This window comes from Pseudonaja textilis, chromosome 11 (assembly GCF_049901715.1).
Source record: "Pseudonaja textilis isolate UNSWEBS1 chromosome 11, rPseTex1.2, whole genome shotgun sequence".
Classification (NCBI taxonomy): domain Eukaryota; kingdom Metazoa; phylum Chordata; class Lepidosauria; order Squamata; family Elapidae; genus Pseudonaja; species Pseudonaja textilis.
This window is the reverse complement of record NC_142000.1, coordinates 3,527,441-3,544,750: the sequence shown is the minus strand read 5'-3', so window position 1 is coordinate 3,544,750 and position 17,310 is coordinate 3,527,441. Positions and strand designations below refer to the sequence as shown.

Genomic DNA, 17,310 nt, shown 5'->3' with positions numbered 1-17,310 from the left:
GCAGAACTAGAAGCCGAGGAATGGTACAAAACGCTGTCCGTGGAATGCCTGGGGGCCCGGCTCAACGACATCAGCCTCGGCGAGCCAGATCTGCTGGCGCCCGGAGTTCAGTGTGAGCAAACAGGTAAGGCAGGTGTCCTTCCCTTGGCCAGTCCACACCTGGGAATCAAGCCCCGAGGATTCGGGGCCAAGTGTACTTTTGGCTTTCAATGCAGCCTTCAGGCCTTTTATCGCCAAGCTGTAATTTTCAATCTGCTGTCTAGAAGGGGAAGGTTATAGAAGGAGTGGAGCCATCCTGTTCATTGCATTTAATATCATTTGGGTTGAAGTAAAACGAAATGTGAAGTTTGCTTTTACCCACCTAAGAGTTTCTTGAGTGCCAATCTTCCCTCCCCTCTCTCTTACCTACCTACCTACCTACTTTTGAAGGCCATCCATGGTGTTGCCTCCAGGAAGACTCCAAGGTAGTTATTCATCCTAAAAGATTTCTGTCTCCCTGTCTTGGAAAGAGGAAGAGGAGCGGGGTGGAGGAATGGGCTTTGGAAATGGTGGAGATGACTGAGATGGCAAAATTGACAACTCTGGTGGAAGACAATGACAAATAAATTGCTTGTAACTTGGAGGCCAATGTTAGGCTTCTTATAAGATAAAGAGAAAAATCAAATTTTGTTTTTGGAATTTGGAGATTAAATCTGATTTCATTAGAGAAATATTGGGGTTAGGGTTAAGGTCAGACTTTTTCAAATCTATATATATATAAGCGAAATACCCCTCACACTTCATCACAAAATCTCCAGAACCATAAAGCCTACAAACATGCAATTTGGCACGTATGTTCCTCTTGGCTTCTAGGTGCTCACTAAGAAAGGATTTTTCAAAATGACCATCAGAGAATTAGTATTTCCTATATTATTATTATTAACATGTTCTGATGCTAAGGAGTTCTACTCCCCCTCCCCACCTGAAAAGAAATCTGTCCCAAATGCAAAACACAAGCAGAGGAGAGGAGTTTCAATTTCAGTTTCACAGCAGCAACCAGATTTAGTACAGAACAGTTGAGCTAAGCCATGCCCAGGCTCCTTGCTGTCATCCTTGCTCACACAGCAAATACTGTTTCACTTTCCAAACAGCCCTCAATTCTCTCACACGCTGACAGGACGCTAGCCAGATGAATATTGATGGATGCTGGTAGGCAGAGGCACAATTTCCCCCCCGCCCTTATTTTCCTCCCAAAAAACTAAGCCCAACCACATAGTTTCATAGCGAAGCACAGGTATAGAGCTAGTAAATGATACTTCATATTATATATTAGATTAAAATTGGGAAAAGAAATACGATTATTGGGTTTTTTTTAGTGTTGACTATTAGTTCTCTATGTTAATTTAACTATTAACTGTTCATTTAAACCAGAGAGAGGTGGTTGTACTGAAAAAAATCTGGAAGTCACATTTGTTTATTTGCTCAGTGTATTTTTTGGACATTTTTAAATCTGTCCTGTTATTTCCCCCTTTTCCCTTTTATGATAATTTGCATTTTAATTTTTGTTTATGAAATATAATAAAGATACTTGTTTAAAAAAGTAGAAAAGAGAAAGGGGGCTGGCAAACAGTGGAACCTACAAACTGCTTTTTAAAAGGCTAAGGAAAAACAGTTGTTAGAAGAATTTTGGAAACTGTCCTGGGCAGTGAAGATTGACAAGTCACGGGCATAAATCAAGATATGGGCCTTAACTAAGATTTCCATTGTAGACAAAAAAAACAAACCAGACAAAGTGAAAGGGATCAAAATTAAGGCACAACTAATAATGCTTTGGTAAGGCCACACCTGAAATGCTACATCCAGGTTTGGTCCCCATGATGGAAAAAAAAAGACGTTGAGGCTCTAGAAAGAGTGCAGAGAAGAACAGCAAAGATGATTAGGGGGCTGGAGGTTAAAACATATGAAGAACGGTTGCAGGAACTGGCAGGTCTAATTTAATGAAAAGAAGGACTAGAGGTGACATGATAGCACTGGTCCAATATTTGAGGGGCTGCCCCAAAGACGAAGGGGTCAAACTATTCTCCAAAGCACCTGAGGAAAGGACAAGAAGCAAAGAATGGAAACTAACCAAGGAGAGAAGCAACTTAGAACTAAGGAGAAATTTCCTGACAGTGAGAACAATTAACCAGAGGAACAACTTGCCTCCAGAAGTTGTAAATGCTCCAACACTGGAAGTTTTTAAGAAGAGTTTGGACAACCATTTGTCTGAAGTGGTGTGGGGTTTCCTGCCTAAGCAGGGGGCTAGACTAGAAGACCTCCAAGGTCCCTTCTAATTCTGTTATTCTGTTCTGTTCTATATTTTCTTTTTTATTTTATTTTATTTTATTTTATTCTATTCCTTATTATATCCCATCCCATCCCATCCCTATTCTATTCTATTCTATTCTATTCTATTCTATTCTATTCTATTCTATTCTATTCCATTCCATTCCATTCCATTCCATTCCATTCCATTCCCTCCCCTCCCCTCCCCTCCCCGTCCAGTCCAGTCCAGTCCAGTCTAGTCTAGCAAAGGCTCCCTGATTGTGTGACTGTTTCTTAGTATGATTTGATTGCTTATTGTACCCTATGACTATTATTAAGTGTTGGACTTGACTTGGATTCTTGACTCTTGATGAATGTACCTTATCTTTGATGTACACTGAGAGCATTTGCACCAAGACAAATTCCTTGTGTGTCCAGTCATGCTTGGCCAATAAAGAATTCTATTCTATTCCTGTTCTGTTCTGTTCTGTTCTGTTCTGTTCCCTTCTGCTCTGCTCTGTTCATTTGGGCCGCACACTTGGAGCCTGGGAAACGAAAGGAGGGAGGATTTCGCTGTTGCCTAGGCCAAGTGTTGGGTGGAAGACAGATTGAGGAGCCTTGGAGGTCCTGAGCCATTTTTGCCTCTCCTTCTACAGACCGGTTCAACGTCTTCCTCCTGCCCTGCCCCAACCTGGACATCTATGGCGAATGCAAGTTGCAGATCACCCATGAAAACATTTACCTCTGGGACATGCACAATCCCCGGATCAAGCTCGTTTCCTGGCCTTTGTGTTCCCTGCGCCGCTACGGACGAGATGCTACGCGGTTCACCTTTGAAGCTGGCCGGTATGTCTGCAGATGGATCCTCTGAGGATGGGGGAGGGGGATTGGCCCCTGTGTGACAGTTCTTCCTTTGGCCCAGAAGGCAGGTCGTCTGGAAGGCGTTGGCATGCAGGGTGAAGTAAAGTACTTCCAGGGTGTATGAAAGTATGGATTTCCAAGTCCTACACAGAAGATCTGTAGATGATTTTGAAGCAGTCCCTCTTGTGGCTCAAGCCTATTTTACAAGGCTATAAAGCAGGGGTCTTCAAACTTGGCACGTTTCAGACTTGTGGACTTCAACTCCCAGAATTCCTCCTCCAGTCATGTTAGCTCAGGAGTTCTGGGAGCTGAACTCCACAAGTCTGAAACGTGCCAAACGTGCCCTTGCTATAGAGGAACTGTGGAAAATTCCATGCCTAGGATGGGACTAGAATTCACAGCCTCCTGGTGATTGGTCCAAAGTCACCTAGGCAGCTTTCCTGGCTAAGGCAGGACTAGACTAGAACTCACTGTCTCCTGGTGATTGGCCAAAAGTCACCCAGCCAGCTTTCATGGCTAAGGCAGGACTAGACACTGTCTCCTGGTGATTGGCCCAAAGTCACTTAGCCCGCTTGTTGAGGTAATTCCCCGTTAGGAGAATGAGCGCATACAGGAGACGTATTTGAGAGTAGTGTTTGAATAATACACATACAGCACACAGATACACTGTACAGTAAATGTAGGTTTTTACTTCCAGACAGTTTAAGCAAATTTCAAGATAAGCAGTCCAAAAGTCATTCACAGGTAAATCAGTCAGTTTTTCAATCCAGGGATAATTAAATAACAAAGTCCAGTGTCAAAAAACAGTTCAGTATCAGACTTACATTAAATCCAGAAATAGCAGTCAATTAGGAAAAATGGAGGAACGGCAACACTTTCCAAGAGAAGGAAACAGAGATACTCACTCAGACACACTCTCTTCTGAGACTAAGACTGAAACAACCCAGGTTTCTGGCTCCATCTTATGGCCGTTTGAGAAACCACACCTGATTACAGTTTTGCATTTTCTTAAAGATACAGTTTTAAAATGTTTATCCTAGTTTATATATTTCTAACCCAAATACCTGTTAGGTGACTTATATTCCTAACACAGCTTTCATTCCTAAAGCAGGACTAGAATTCACTATCTCCTGCCGATTGGTCCAAAGTCACCAAGCTGCCTTCCATAGCTAAGGTGGACTTGAGCTCACCGTCTCTTGCCTTCTAACCTGGTGCCTTAACCACTAGGCCAAATTCTTCACAGTGTGTTGTAAAGCACATGTCATTCTTTGCCCTCTGCATTCTCCCTTGCTCTCTACCAATATTCATGGACTGGGGGCAGGATGGAACCCTGGATACAGCAGAAACCATGGCCAGGATAGGTTGCTTGTGGTTACGGGCAACCTACCTTTCAGCAAAAGTTAGATACGAAAACATCTCGCTACGCAAAAGAGAGAATGTACAGGCAATCCTCAGCTTTCATCAGAGCCCAAAATTTCTGTTGCTAAGTGAAACATTTGTTAAGTGAGCTTTGCTCCCATTTTACAACCTTTCTTGCCATTGTTGTCAAGTGAATTGCTGCAGTTGTTAAAGTAGTCAAACCGTTGTTAAGTGAATCCAGCTTCCCCATAGATTTTATTGTCATGTCACAAAAGGTGTGTCAGGATTCCAGCAATCGCCCTAATGAAATCGTGATTCTCGAACCAAACTTCAACCAACTTCAAAGGATTTATTAGAGGCAACATATTGGCACTGCCCTCTGTGAAGCCAACTCTGGCATACGTAACTTACAGTCCCCTGTGACCCTGTTTCCCCCCTCCCCCCTGGGTGTCTCATAAACCAGATTCTCCACTTGAGCACATTCACAAGCTGGATGTCATCAATCACGTTCTCCAATTAAGGATTTTCCTAGGCAGAAGATTCAGTAGCTTAGTTACAATCTTTGTAAGATAAGTGTGGAATGTACTTTTGCTGAATTTTGATCACGTGACTATGGGGATATACTACAACAGTCATCAGTGTGAAAAACTAGCCGTTTTTTTTTTCAGTGCTGTTGTAATTTTGAAATGGTCTCTAAATGAAATTTTGTAACATTGGGTTTAATTTTAAGGCTTTCAGTCTCATCCCTGTGAAGCCAGAACCCGGTTTCCAGGACCTTTCAGCTTCCTCCTTTTATAGGCCACTCGTGTTATTATTATTATTATTATTTGCAAGTTTTTGGACCAGTATTTCTCAACCTTGGCAACTTTAAGATGTGTGGATTTCAACTCTCAGGATTCTGGGAGTTGAAACCTGGGAGTTGAGGTCCCCATCTCTTAAAATCAACAAGGTTAAGAAACACCAGTTTAGACTTCCCCTCTCTGCACCTAGGAGGTAATTACCATCTACAAAGGCAAGAAATAGGATCTTCCCCTTTTTATTCCAGACCTTCCCTGACTGCCTGGCTTTTTAATACCATGATTAGAGGGTTTTTCCAGCGTCACCACGCCCTGCTCTGAGGCAGTGGGGCTCTGTTCTAACAATAAAACTGTTTTGCTGGCAGAGAAAGCAAAGGAATAATCCCCACCCACCCACCCACCCCCTGCCAGAGGCAAAAAGAAAAACCCTCCAAGAAAAGGCAGGTTCCATTCCTCTCGTCTTTTGCTCTTGTGGGAGGGTTTCAGATTTGGAAAGGATACATCTGGGCTCTGTTTAACACAGAGGTCTCCAAATGGCAACTTTAAGGACAGACGAACACTATACAGAAGCCTGATGATGGCAGATGAGATTCTGCCGAAACGTTGCTACAACTTTCTTTCTTTCTTTCTTTCTTTCTTTCTTTCTTTCTTTCTTTCTTTCTTTCTTTCTTTCTTTCTTTCTTTCTTTCTTTCTTTCTATCTATCTATCTATCTATCTATCTATCTATCTATCTATCTATCTATCTATCTACGTATCTATCTGCGTATCTATCTGTTTGTCTGTCTATCTATCTATCTATCTATCTATCTATCTATCTATCTATCTATCTATCTATTTATCTATCTACCTATCTATCTACATATCTATCTATCTATCTATCCATCTACCTACCTACCTACCTACCTACCTACCTATCTATCTATAACACCTTGGGACCAATTAATGATGTTAGACCAGTTTCTTGAGTTTTTCAAACTTGGGAGCTTTAAGCTATGTGGACTTCAGCTCCCCAGCAATTTTAAACTATGTGGCATTCAACATCCAGAATTCCCCAGTCAGCAATTCTGGGAGTTGAGGCCCCCCACGGTGGTGGGAATCACCAAAATCACCAATCAGCCAATCAGCTAAGAGGATCCTGCACTTTTCTCTTCTTTCTTCATTCAGCTGATCGTCAGAAGTTATATATTTCTTATATGTATCCATGTATTCATAACTATGTTTTTACTTATGCCTATTATCTTGTAAGCAATTGACAAATAAAAAATAAAATAAAAAAATAAGTAAGAACATAGTTATGAATACATGGATACATATAAAAAAAATAAAAGAAAATAAAAGAAACAATAGGACAGGGACGGTAGGCACGTTGGTGTGCTTATGCACGTCCCCTATAGACCTCTTAGGAAAGGGGTGTGGTCAATAGTAGACAGTCTAAGATCTAACAGAGCTGCAGAGCTTAATATAGAGCCACGCCTAGGCTGCTTCTAGTTTCAGTTTCCAAACTGTCCTCATTGGCTGATTTAGTTGCTATGCCTATTCCTTGGCTGACCTTGTTACCATGCTCTATTCCAGTTCATGAATATACCCTGAGAAGCCGCACACGGGTCCATGTCTCCCGAGGGAGAAGAACGGGCCCCTTTTGCTGCAATCTCCGTCTTGACCCTTGGATATTTCTTGTTGCTTAGCAGGATGTGTGATGCAGGCGAAGGGCTGTACACCTTCCAGACCCAGGAGGGCGAAGAGATCTATCAGAGAGTGCACAGCGCCACCTTAGCCATTGCCGAGCAGCACAAGCGCGTCCTGATGGAGATGGAGAAGAACGTGAGAGTGAGTGTCCATTCCTGCCGGTGGAGGGGAAGGCTGATATTTTGGGGCTTCTGAGCCATCTGTTTGTTGGGCATCTTCCAAACACCTTGGGACCAGTTAATGATGTTAGATCAGTTTCTTGAGCTTCTTAAACTTGGGACCTTTAAGCTATGTGGACTTCAGCTCCCCAGCAATTTTAAACTATGTGGGATTCAACATCCAGAATTCCCCAGCCAGCAATTCTGGGAGTTGAGGTCCACCACGTTGGTGGGATTCTACCAGTTTCCCTACCGGTTTGGTGATCATGCGCTCTGCGTGTATGCGCACCTAATGCAAGCCCATGCAGCTTTCCAAACACTAGCTGAGGCTCTGACAATCAGCTAAGAGGATCCTGCACTTTTCTCTTCTTCTTTCATCTGATCGTTGGAGCTTTATTTTTTACTACCGGTTCAGGTGAACCAGGCCAAACCGGTAGCATTTTACCACCAGCTTAAGAAACACTGAGTTTTTTTCTGTTCCCTGCTGGTTTGGGGAATTCGGAAAGTGGTAGAAGGTTGTTCTTTAGAGATGGGAAGTCATCCATCTCTTGCAAAACCGAGCTGTATAAATCCTGCCTACAGCTCACAAGAGGAGTGGAAAAGGGAGGTGAGGAGTCTGAGCCGGCAGGAAGTTGATTCTTGAGACCTCACACAAAAAGGTATTTAAAGGCCGGTGTTCTGACAGACAAACACAACTCAGAACACACTGACGATGTCTCCTCGAATGGTGACAAAACATTTTGCAACCAAATTGCCAAAATCAGCCCAACAGCCCAGCTACCAACCCAAGCTACTACTATTCAAACATATTTCAACCTCTTTAAAACATCGGAGAGATGCGAAGCGTCATTTGTCTCACTCTATTATTTTGTAACCTTAGAAAATTTAAACTGATGGACTTCAACTTCCAGAACTCCCCAGCCAGCCATGCTGAAGAGTTGAAGTCCACACATCTTAAAATTGCCAAGGTTGAAAAACTGGTCTAACATCATTAATTGACATAACTATCTTAACTCACCTGTCGTGCCAAACATCAGCAATTAGAATCAATGGTGGGATTCAAAAATTTTTACTACCAGTTATGTGGGCGTGGCTTGGTGGGCGTGACAGGGGAAAGTTACTTAAAAATCCCCGTTCCCTCCCGACCCCACTAACCTGCTTTCCAGCTCTGTTCTCCTGGGCAGGGCAACCTAAGGAGACCCAGCCGATCAGCTGGGACTCAATGGGAGGCAGAGAAGAGATGGGGTTGGCGGGGCCAGTCAGAGGTGGGATTTGCCGGTTCTCCAAACTACTCAAAATTTCCACTACCAGTTCTCCAGAACCAGTCAGAACCTGCTGAATACCACCTCTGAATTAGATGGTCATATGGAATGGAGAAACTAAGTAACTACATTAGATTGACTTTGTTTAGGGTTTTTTTTTTTTAATCAAGTGGTTTTGGACCCTGTTTGTGGACTCCAAGGAGTGAGGTTGTGGTTATGATGTCACTACAGTGAGTAAAGGACGTGTTTGGCCTTGAGTGTTACGGCGAGTTAAAGGGGGAGATAAGTGCCTCAGCTTCACCCCAGAGCAAAAAAAAAAACAGAATTATTTTGGAGTTGTACACAGCCCTTGAGCTTAGATTAAGGCACTATAAAAACCAAACACTGCCATTATCTGAAACCCTGCCTTTTATCAGGATTGTCCACATTAGTGGTGCCTTTATCTCTTTATAGCCACACTGTTTGGGGTAACATTCCTTGAAAAGGTTTCCAAAACACCGACTGTAGCAAGCAAGAAGACCATAAAATAAGGATTTTGTCAATGAAGATTGTTCTGGCTCTTTGGGTGAATTGCCAACCTACTGTCCACCAACCTGGCCTGATCTCCCCTTGTCTCTCACAGCTTGGGGCGTTGTTGATCCAAAGTGAGATGGTATTCTGCTTGCTTTTGCTTTTTAGACTGATGCTTTCCCAAGGGGAATATGAAAACCAGAAACCCATGCAGTTATTGAGAAAGGGGAACGTTTCATGAGACTACATGGGATGGCATCAATGCAGCTTCTGTAGACTGTTTTTTTAAAAAATAAATATTATTAAGTTTTCAAATTTTAAAAACATAAAACTTTTGCTGTTCAGCAACTTTAAGATGGGTGAGCTCCTAGCTTACTAGGGGATTCTGGGAGTTGGCGTCCATCTATCTCAAAGGTGCCAACAGAGCAGGCCGGATAGCAGTGCCTTTTGGCTGCTGGATATGGTTGGGGAATGAAGGAAAAACAGCTGTTTTGACCACTTTTTAATTCAGTTCAATTAGTTCTCTAAAGCAGTGGTCCCCAACCTTTTTTGTGCCGGGCCCGGTACCAGCATCACAAAATGATCCGCGGCCCGGTACCAGAATCAGCACACATGACAAGGCAAGGCGAGCTGAGCGACCGGCCAGCCAGCCGTCCCCCGCTTCTCCCCGCATCTTCAACTTCTCCTTTGTCGATGGGCTTCGCTTCAGGACAGCTTCGGGACGGTCACTCAGCTAGCCTTGCCTTGGGTGCTGAAAGAATCCTCGCGCCTTAGTTTCATTCGAAGCCCCCCCTTCGATGAAACTAAGGCGCGAGGATTCCTTCAGGACCCAAACGCCGCTTTCCAACCGGAAAAGCTCACCCAGAAGCACTTTCTTGTCAAACAAGATGGCAGCGCCCAGCAAACCGGCGGCCCGGTAGGAAATGTTCCACGGACCGGTACCGGTCTGCGGCCCGGTGGTTGGGGACCCCTGCTCTAAAGGAAAAACCTCCTGCAACGTGCCAGCTTCCCAAAGCCAGCAGGGACCAGAAGAAACCGAATGTTTCTTAACCATAACAACTTTAAACAATGTGGACTTCAACTCCCAGAACTCTCCAGCCAATTCTGGGAGTCGAACTCCGCGGAGTTTAACGTTTCCAAGTTTGAGAAGCTTGAGGTCTCATGTCATTAAGGTTGACTCAGCCTTCCATCCTTTGGTAAAATGAGGATCCAGATTGTTGGGGGCAATAATGCTGACTCTGTAAACCACTTAGAGGTGGCTCTAAAGCACTGTGAAATGGTATATAAGTCTAGGTGCTATTACGATTGCTATTAATAAAGTGGCCCCTTTATGGCAGACCAACAGAAATAGATAAGACTCCTTCAAGGGAACTCTGAAGTATTTTAACATGGATTCTTTGCCCCATTGTACAGAGCCCTTTTGTTGAATGCTGCAGATTCCTTCCTTCCTTCATTTTCATTCATTCATTCATTCATTCATTCATTCATTCATTCATCCATCCATCCATCCATCCATCTATCTATTCATTCATTTATTCATTCAATTTCTATGGCCGTCCATCTCAGTCAATGACTCAGGGCATCTTACAGCTCAGAAAATCTATTCCAATAAAAAATTTAAAGACCCATTTAAAAAAATAAAACCAGTTAAAAAAAAAAACCCTTAAAACAATTCAGATTTTGGAAGCTCACCTCCTCACCTCTTTCTACTTTTCCAGTTGTTGAACAAGGGGACAGAGCATTATTCCTATCCTTGCACACCTACCACCATGCTGCCACGCAGTGCTTACTGGCATCATATCACCGGCTCACAGAACATCGCCGAGTCTTCCAGCTATGGGGGTGAGTGCGCATCTTCTTCCATTCAACGGGGATAGTTTCAAGATCATGTGGAGTGATAGTAATACTTTGTGATGACCCAGGGTGGGATACAAAAGCAACAAAGTCACAAAAACAGGTGAAGTCCCTTGAATTCCTTCAACTTGGCTTCTAAGGTCCAATTATCATTGACTGGAGAACAAACGGCCCCACAAACAGTTGCGCGAAAGGAAGAAATACCATTCAAACTCAAAATACGTATAAATTATAAGTAGAAAAAACAACGCAAACCACACTGAAGCAATTGCTGAGAACAAGGCAGGATAAGGGCTTGAAGACGTCCACAGATATCAAAATACACACACTGGGAAGGACACCAAACTCAGATAAGAACTGAAAGACTAGAATTATTTCATGCTTTGTTTCTAGCACTGGGCCATGCGCAGTTTGTCCTTTTAAACAGTCCTCACAGCTGCAGCCCATGAAGGGGATCAGGGCCCTTTCCTCCCCCATAGACCACACCATTCACATTTCTCCCTTATCCGCTCCTCCCTGCATGCCCTAGGATGAAGAGGGGATGGGTTTGGGTCTTCCTCTGAATGCCCAGCCAGCCTGTGCCCTTCCCCAGTTTCCTCCACAACCTCTGGAGCCACACTTCCAGGGGTTGGATTCTACTGGTTCTGTCCGGCTCTGTAGAACCGGTAGCTCTGAAGAGCAGCAGACATGAAACCAGTTCTATGTATGCTGCTGTTTCGGCCCACACACCCACCCGGGCTCTTACCTGAACTTTATTTCCTGCGTTTTCAACCTCAGCTGCTTTGCGCGGCACAGCTGCGGTTGAAAAAGCAGGAAAAAAGTGCTTTTACAACCGCTGTTCACCCGCGCACAGTGCTGCTCAGCTCTCCAGGCATCAAGCTGATGGTGATTCACACGCATGCACAGTGCGCGTCAGGTGCACATGCGTGTGCAAATTGTAAATCACCGAACCAGTAGTTAAACCAGTCGGATCCCACCCCTGCACACTTCCACTCCCTGTCGGCTATTCCTCCTCCCCCTCAGAGTCAGACTCCAACAGTGGCATGACACACTTTCTACTCCACTGGTGAGGCCCCACTTGGAGTATTGTATTCAGTTCTGGTCACCGTGATACAAAATAGGTATTGAGAACCTACAGAAAGAGTGCAGAGAAGAGCAACAAAGATGATTAGGGTCCTGGAGGCTAAAACATATGAAGAACCGTTGCAGGAATTAGGTATGTCTAGTCTAGTGAAAAGAAGAACTAGGGGTAACATGTGAGCAGTCATCCAATATTTGAGGGGCTGCCACAAAGGAGGGGGTCAAATTACGCTCCAAAACACAAGAAGGCAAGAAAAGAAACAATGGATGGAAACTAATCAAGGAGAGAAGCAACCTAGAACTAAGGAGAAACTGCCTAACAGTGAGGACAATTAACCAGTGGAACAGCTTGCCACCAGAAATCATGGGCGCTTCATTGCTGGAGGTTTATAAGAAGAGACTGGACAGCCACTTGACTGAAAATGTATAGAGCCTCCTGCTCACGTAGCGTGTTGGACTAGAAGATCTCCAAAATCCCTTCCGTCTCTGGTGTTCTGTTCTTTGACTGCTCTTGCATCCTTTTGAACGTGAAATGCTTTTTCTGGATCGTACATGGCTAAATATAAGCAAGCTGACAGGACAGCTTTAATTTAAAGCAACGTTGAGATGATATTCTGAAGTCAATCATTCAGCAGGCTGTGTTCCATCCGCATATTGATGTACAGGGGCTCAGTCCAAATAGAGTTAGGCACTTTTAAACACTATTGATTTCCAGAGAGCATCTTTCCATTTTGTCTCTGGAGCTAAGAAAGCAAAGCTCCACTGTGTCTGGATCCTGTCCAGCGAATTCATTTATTTGAAATGCGCCTTCATTCAGAGTCATTCTCTGTCTTGGCGATCGATTCCTCTGTTGTAAGAATTTGTGAAGTTCTTTCTGATGGCTTCACTAAAGCTCCCAAGGGGAAGTATGTAGATATTTATAATATTCAAATGTAAGAGCAAAGAATCCAAGGTTGCCGATATAGGACAACAGTTAATAGTGGTCATAATAAAGCAGTTATAAAAGAATTCACAACAGCAGTAGGAACAATCAGTTTTACGTATAGTTTAAATTATTAAATTGGATTATTCAATGACATTAGATTAGGGGGCGTAAGCTGCCTTGAGTTGCCACAGGTGAGGAGACGGCAATATAAATTTTCCAAAATAAATAAACAAATAACCTTAAACTTAAGGAGAGAAGTTCAAAAGTAATGATAGAAAGTATTACTTCACAGAGAGAGGTAGCTTGGAACCAACTTCCAACAGAGGCAGTGGGTCAGTCATCAATCACCAAGTTTAAGGTTGCTTGGGTTACATGTCCTGCCCTCTGACAGAAATGAAAAGTGAAATAAAATAAAAATCAATAAAAAATAAAACTAATAATTAAAAATAATAAATTAAGTAATTAAAAAAAACAAGTAAACTCAAAGGGCAGACTTAATGGACCACTGGTTTTTTTCCTCCCCTGCTATTAGTTTTCTGTGTTTCTATATTTCTAAACTCTGAAGCTTCCTTGAATTTGAGCTGCTTGGTGACTTCATGGACATCCAGATGTTCTTCTTGGCTACAGTGCAGAAGCCATTTGCCTTTAGCCTCTTCTGGGACTTCTTTCAAGTCTCCAGTCTCACTTCCACTTCTGAGATGTCCCATGTTCACCTTGAGTAGGACTAATCCTACCTGGCTTTTCAATTCAGGGAAAGCTGAGCAGGTGCTTTCATCTGCTGAGACCTAATATAAACGCCTAATTTATTTCTACTTAAAAGAGTTCTGAAAGGTGGGATATATTCTTACGCATGTTTAGATCCGGGAGAGAGAGGTTTGCCTAGAAGCGTCCAAGGATGTCATGGAGCTTCATTAACCTCACTGCCCTAGTTCAACCTGCCTTTTAACCTTTCAACCTGGATCTAGTCAAACCTGCCCGTTAATCTTTGAACCTGAACTGGTCGCCGCAAATATGTCAAAACAATCCACAAGAGGAAGATCTGGAGCACTTGGCACATTCTACTTGTCGAGCCTTGTTTGCCACAGGGATTGAAAGGTGATCTTCCAAAGACTTTAAAAAAAATTGTAAAGCAAAACTGCAGCTTCTGCAATCTGAAAAGGAAACCAGTACAGTATTGTAGAAGTCCATAGCCTAACAACAGCTCGCCAGAATCGGAGTGAGGAACCAAAAGGTTCACTAATGTTAAACAGCTTTGTTTAAGCAGTGGTCTGATGGAAACCAAAGGCTTGGGTGCTCTATCCAGAATGGTTCCATCCAGGATCGGCTCCAATTCTGAAACAGAAGTAGACAATCCATTTCTTTTAAGAACTGGAATAACCTTTTGGAGTTTTCTTGGCAGGGGTGAGGCTGAAGCCACTGGCCTCATGGCAGAAGCAGATAACTCTTATCAAGACCCGAAGAGCTTCCTTGCAAGGGGCATTTGAGATTCCCTTGGAGAGGAGAGGTAGCTGTGTGTTTGTGAACTCTGAAAAAAAATTAACAAAACAGGAAAAAATGCAAGGACACTTTTGAGTGATCCTTCTCTGTATTATTTTCCTGATGGCTCTACATAGTTGGCATCTTCTTGGTGGATGTTTTTTCTACTTCTCCACCAGCTGTGGGGCTATTTATTTGCCATCCCAACTGGTCCCAATCCTGCTTCAAAGCTCAAATAAAATCAATCAAGTACTGGAATTGCTAACGTGGCAGTTCAGAAGAGCTGCTTTTAAGCAGATGTCATGAACAGACAAAGTTCTTTTGGGTTCTTCCTTGGAATCTCTCTTCTCTCTATTTAATTCCATGCCACTCCACTCCATTCTATTTTATGCTATGCTGTTCTGTTCTTTCTGCATTTCAGCTCTCTCCTTTTGCATCCTTAAGCCTTTGTGCTTCTGGAGGCTGAGTGATGTTGGAGTTCTCTGCTCACCCCCACACTCTTCAAGAATTATTTGAGTCCCCTTCCCTTGCTAGAGATGGACTGATGGTCCCTGGAGTTCTTGATTCCTCTGCTTATCCCTAGGACTCAATTTCCTCTCTTCCAATGTTGCCAGAGTGGGATAAATCTGCTTGCAAGACAGCCACCAGTGACATCCTTCCCATGCCTTCAAGAACAGAAGCGATTGCTGAAATCTGTTCAATGATTTGTCTATTCCAGCATTCAACTTTCCAAAAACAGATAGGCAGATGAATAATGGGAAGCTTCTAAACAGCATCTGGGGAGAGAAATCTTCCCCCCATCTTCAGTTTCCCAAACCTGATTGTAAGCAGTAGAACATTCTGGATTTGGGTCAAATGTGTCTGCAGGGTTTAATAAAAAACCCTCAAGATGGCGGACGCATTCATGCAATCAGAATCCCACCCTTTTTAATGTGTGCCGCACGTGCAATTCACACACCCAAAAGGCAATATATCTTGACTTTGCTAGCTTCTTTCTAGACTCATATTGATTACATCATCACGGCCGCCATTTGTTATGACCTCACATTGGACACCTGGGTTGGAGACTCCATTTAGTTCTCATTGCTATCAGCCGCTTTGGGTGCAATCTTTTTTTTTTTCTTTCAGAAAAAGGTACAGATAGTCTTCACCTTGTGGCCACAATTGGAACCAGAATTTCTGCTGCTAAACAAGGCAGCTGCTAAGTGAATCAGGCCCAAATTTTATAACTTGTTTTTGTCACAGGGAAGTGAATTGTGCTGCCGAATCTGGCTTTCCCCATTGACTATCCTGGAAGCCTGTCTCAAAGGTCACCAATGGCAATCCCATGACCCTGGCATGCTACAGCAGTCATCCATACACAGAGCACAGAATCATGAGGTTGGAAGGGACCTCGAAGGTCTTCTAGTCCCACTCCTTGCCCAAAACAAAAGGCCTTATTCCATCCCAGACAAATGGCTGCCCAGTCTCTTCTTGAAGACCTCTGGGGATGGAGGGCCCTCACAACTTCTATTTTTCAAATTTTATTCCTTTTATTATATAAAATACAAAGAACAGAAAATAAAATAGGAAATGAAGGGAAGGAAAAGCAGTGGGGAAAAGGGGGTGCAAGCTACAAGCACCCACAACTTCTGAAGGAATTCGTTCCACTGATTAATAGTCCTCATTGTGAGGAAATTTCTCCTCCGTTTCCAAGAAGGACTTCTCTTTAACAACATCTCAGTTGTCCAAGTGCCCAAATTTTCATCACTTGACCATGGGGATTCTGCAACGGTCATAAGTGTGAGAACCAGTCATAAGTCATTTTTCAGTCCTGATGTAACTATGAATGGTCATTAAACAAATGGTTTTAAGTCAAGGACTGTATAGACTGGGAGCAACTTCTTCATAGTTACTTCAAGATCAAAGGACCATCTAAGAAAATGCGACTTCCCTATAGAAGATTCTCTGTGTAGATGTGGAAAACAATCCATCTCACATATACTGCAGTGCATACGATGTCAGAAGGTTAGAACAGAATAGACCTGGATGGGACTTTAGAGGTCTTCTAGTCCAGCCCCGCTGCTCAAGCAGAAGAACCTCTACCATCTCAGACAAGTGACTGTTCAGTCTCTTCTTAAAAACCTCCAGTGATGGAGTGCCCACAGAAGGTCCTTCAATATGCATGGAGGCAGACCTCATGGCGGCCAGGCGAAATGAGTTGACATGGCCAAATCCTGGGCAAATGTCATCTGCAGGTAGTCCTTGACTTACAACCACAATTGAACCTAACATTTCTGCTCTTAAGTGAGACATTTGTTAAGTGAAATTTGCCCCATTTTATGACCTTTCTTGCCTCAATTGTTAAGTGAATCACTGCAGGGATAAGTTAGTAACCCAGTTATTAAGTGAATCTGGCTTTCGCCATTGACTTTGCTTGTCAGAAGGTCATGAGACCCCAGGACACTGCAACGGTCATAAATATGAGCCACTTGCCAAGCATCTGAATTTTGACCATGTGACCATGGGGATGTTACAGAGGTCGTAAGTGTGAAAAATGGACATGTCACTTTGTTTAGTGCTGTTGTAACTTTGAACGGTCACTACATGAACTGTGGTAAGCCAAAGACTCCCTGTCATTTTAATGATCCTATTTTATCTGTATCCTTTTTACCCTTGCTGTATTTTTATGACCTGTTTTATACCTACTTTGTTTGCTCGGTGTTGAATGTTATAGGTCTATAATTGGTAGGTGCCTCTGATACGAAAAAACTCGGCTCTTGAACCAGACAAAATCTCTAGTCTAATGAAAAAGTTTAGTGAAGAGAAGGACCAGGGGAGACATGATAGCATCTTCCAGTATTTGAGGGGCTGCCCCAGAGAGGAGGAAGTGGGTCAAGCTATTTTCCAAGCCACCCAAAGGCCAGACAATGGATGGAAACTGAAAAAGGAGAGATTCAACCTGGAAATAAGGAGGAATTTTCTGACAGGGAGAACAATCAACCCATGGAACAGAAGTTGCCTTTGGAAGTTGTGGGAGTTTCATCACTGGAAACTTTCAAGAGGAGACAGGACTGCC

At 43.2% G+C, this 17,310-nt stretch overlaps 1 protein-coding gene across 4 annotated transcripts in view; it reads left to right on the top strand.

Annotated features, from left to right (window-relative positions):
* DOK4 (docking protein 4) overlaps nt 1-17,310 on the top strand; it is an 82,195-nt gene that overhangs the window by 61,496 nt on the left and 3,389 nt on the right. For 3 of the 4 annotated variants that reach the window (XM_087940448.1, XM_087940450.1, XM_087940449.1), the window contains exons 5-8: nt 5-124; nt 2,940-3,129; nt 6,987-7,128; nt 10,636-10,759. In XM_087940448.1, coding sequence (XP_087796574.1) covers nt 5-124; nt 2,940-3,129; nt 6,987-7,128; nt 10,636-10,759 — 576 coding nt within the window. The remainder of the gene's footprint in view (nt 1-4; nt 125-2,939; nt 3,130-6,986; nt 7,129-10,635; nt 10,760-17,310) is intronic. The other variant, XM_026714457.2, reaches the window with a different exon arrangement.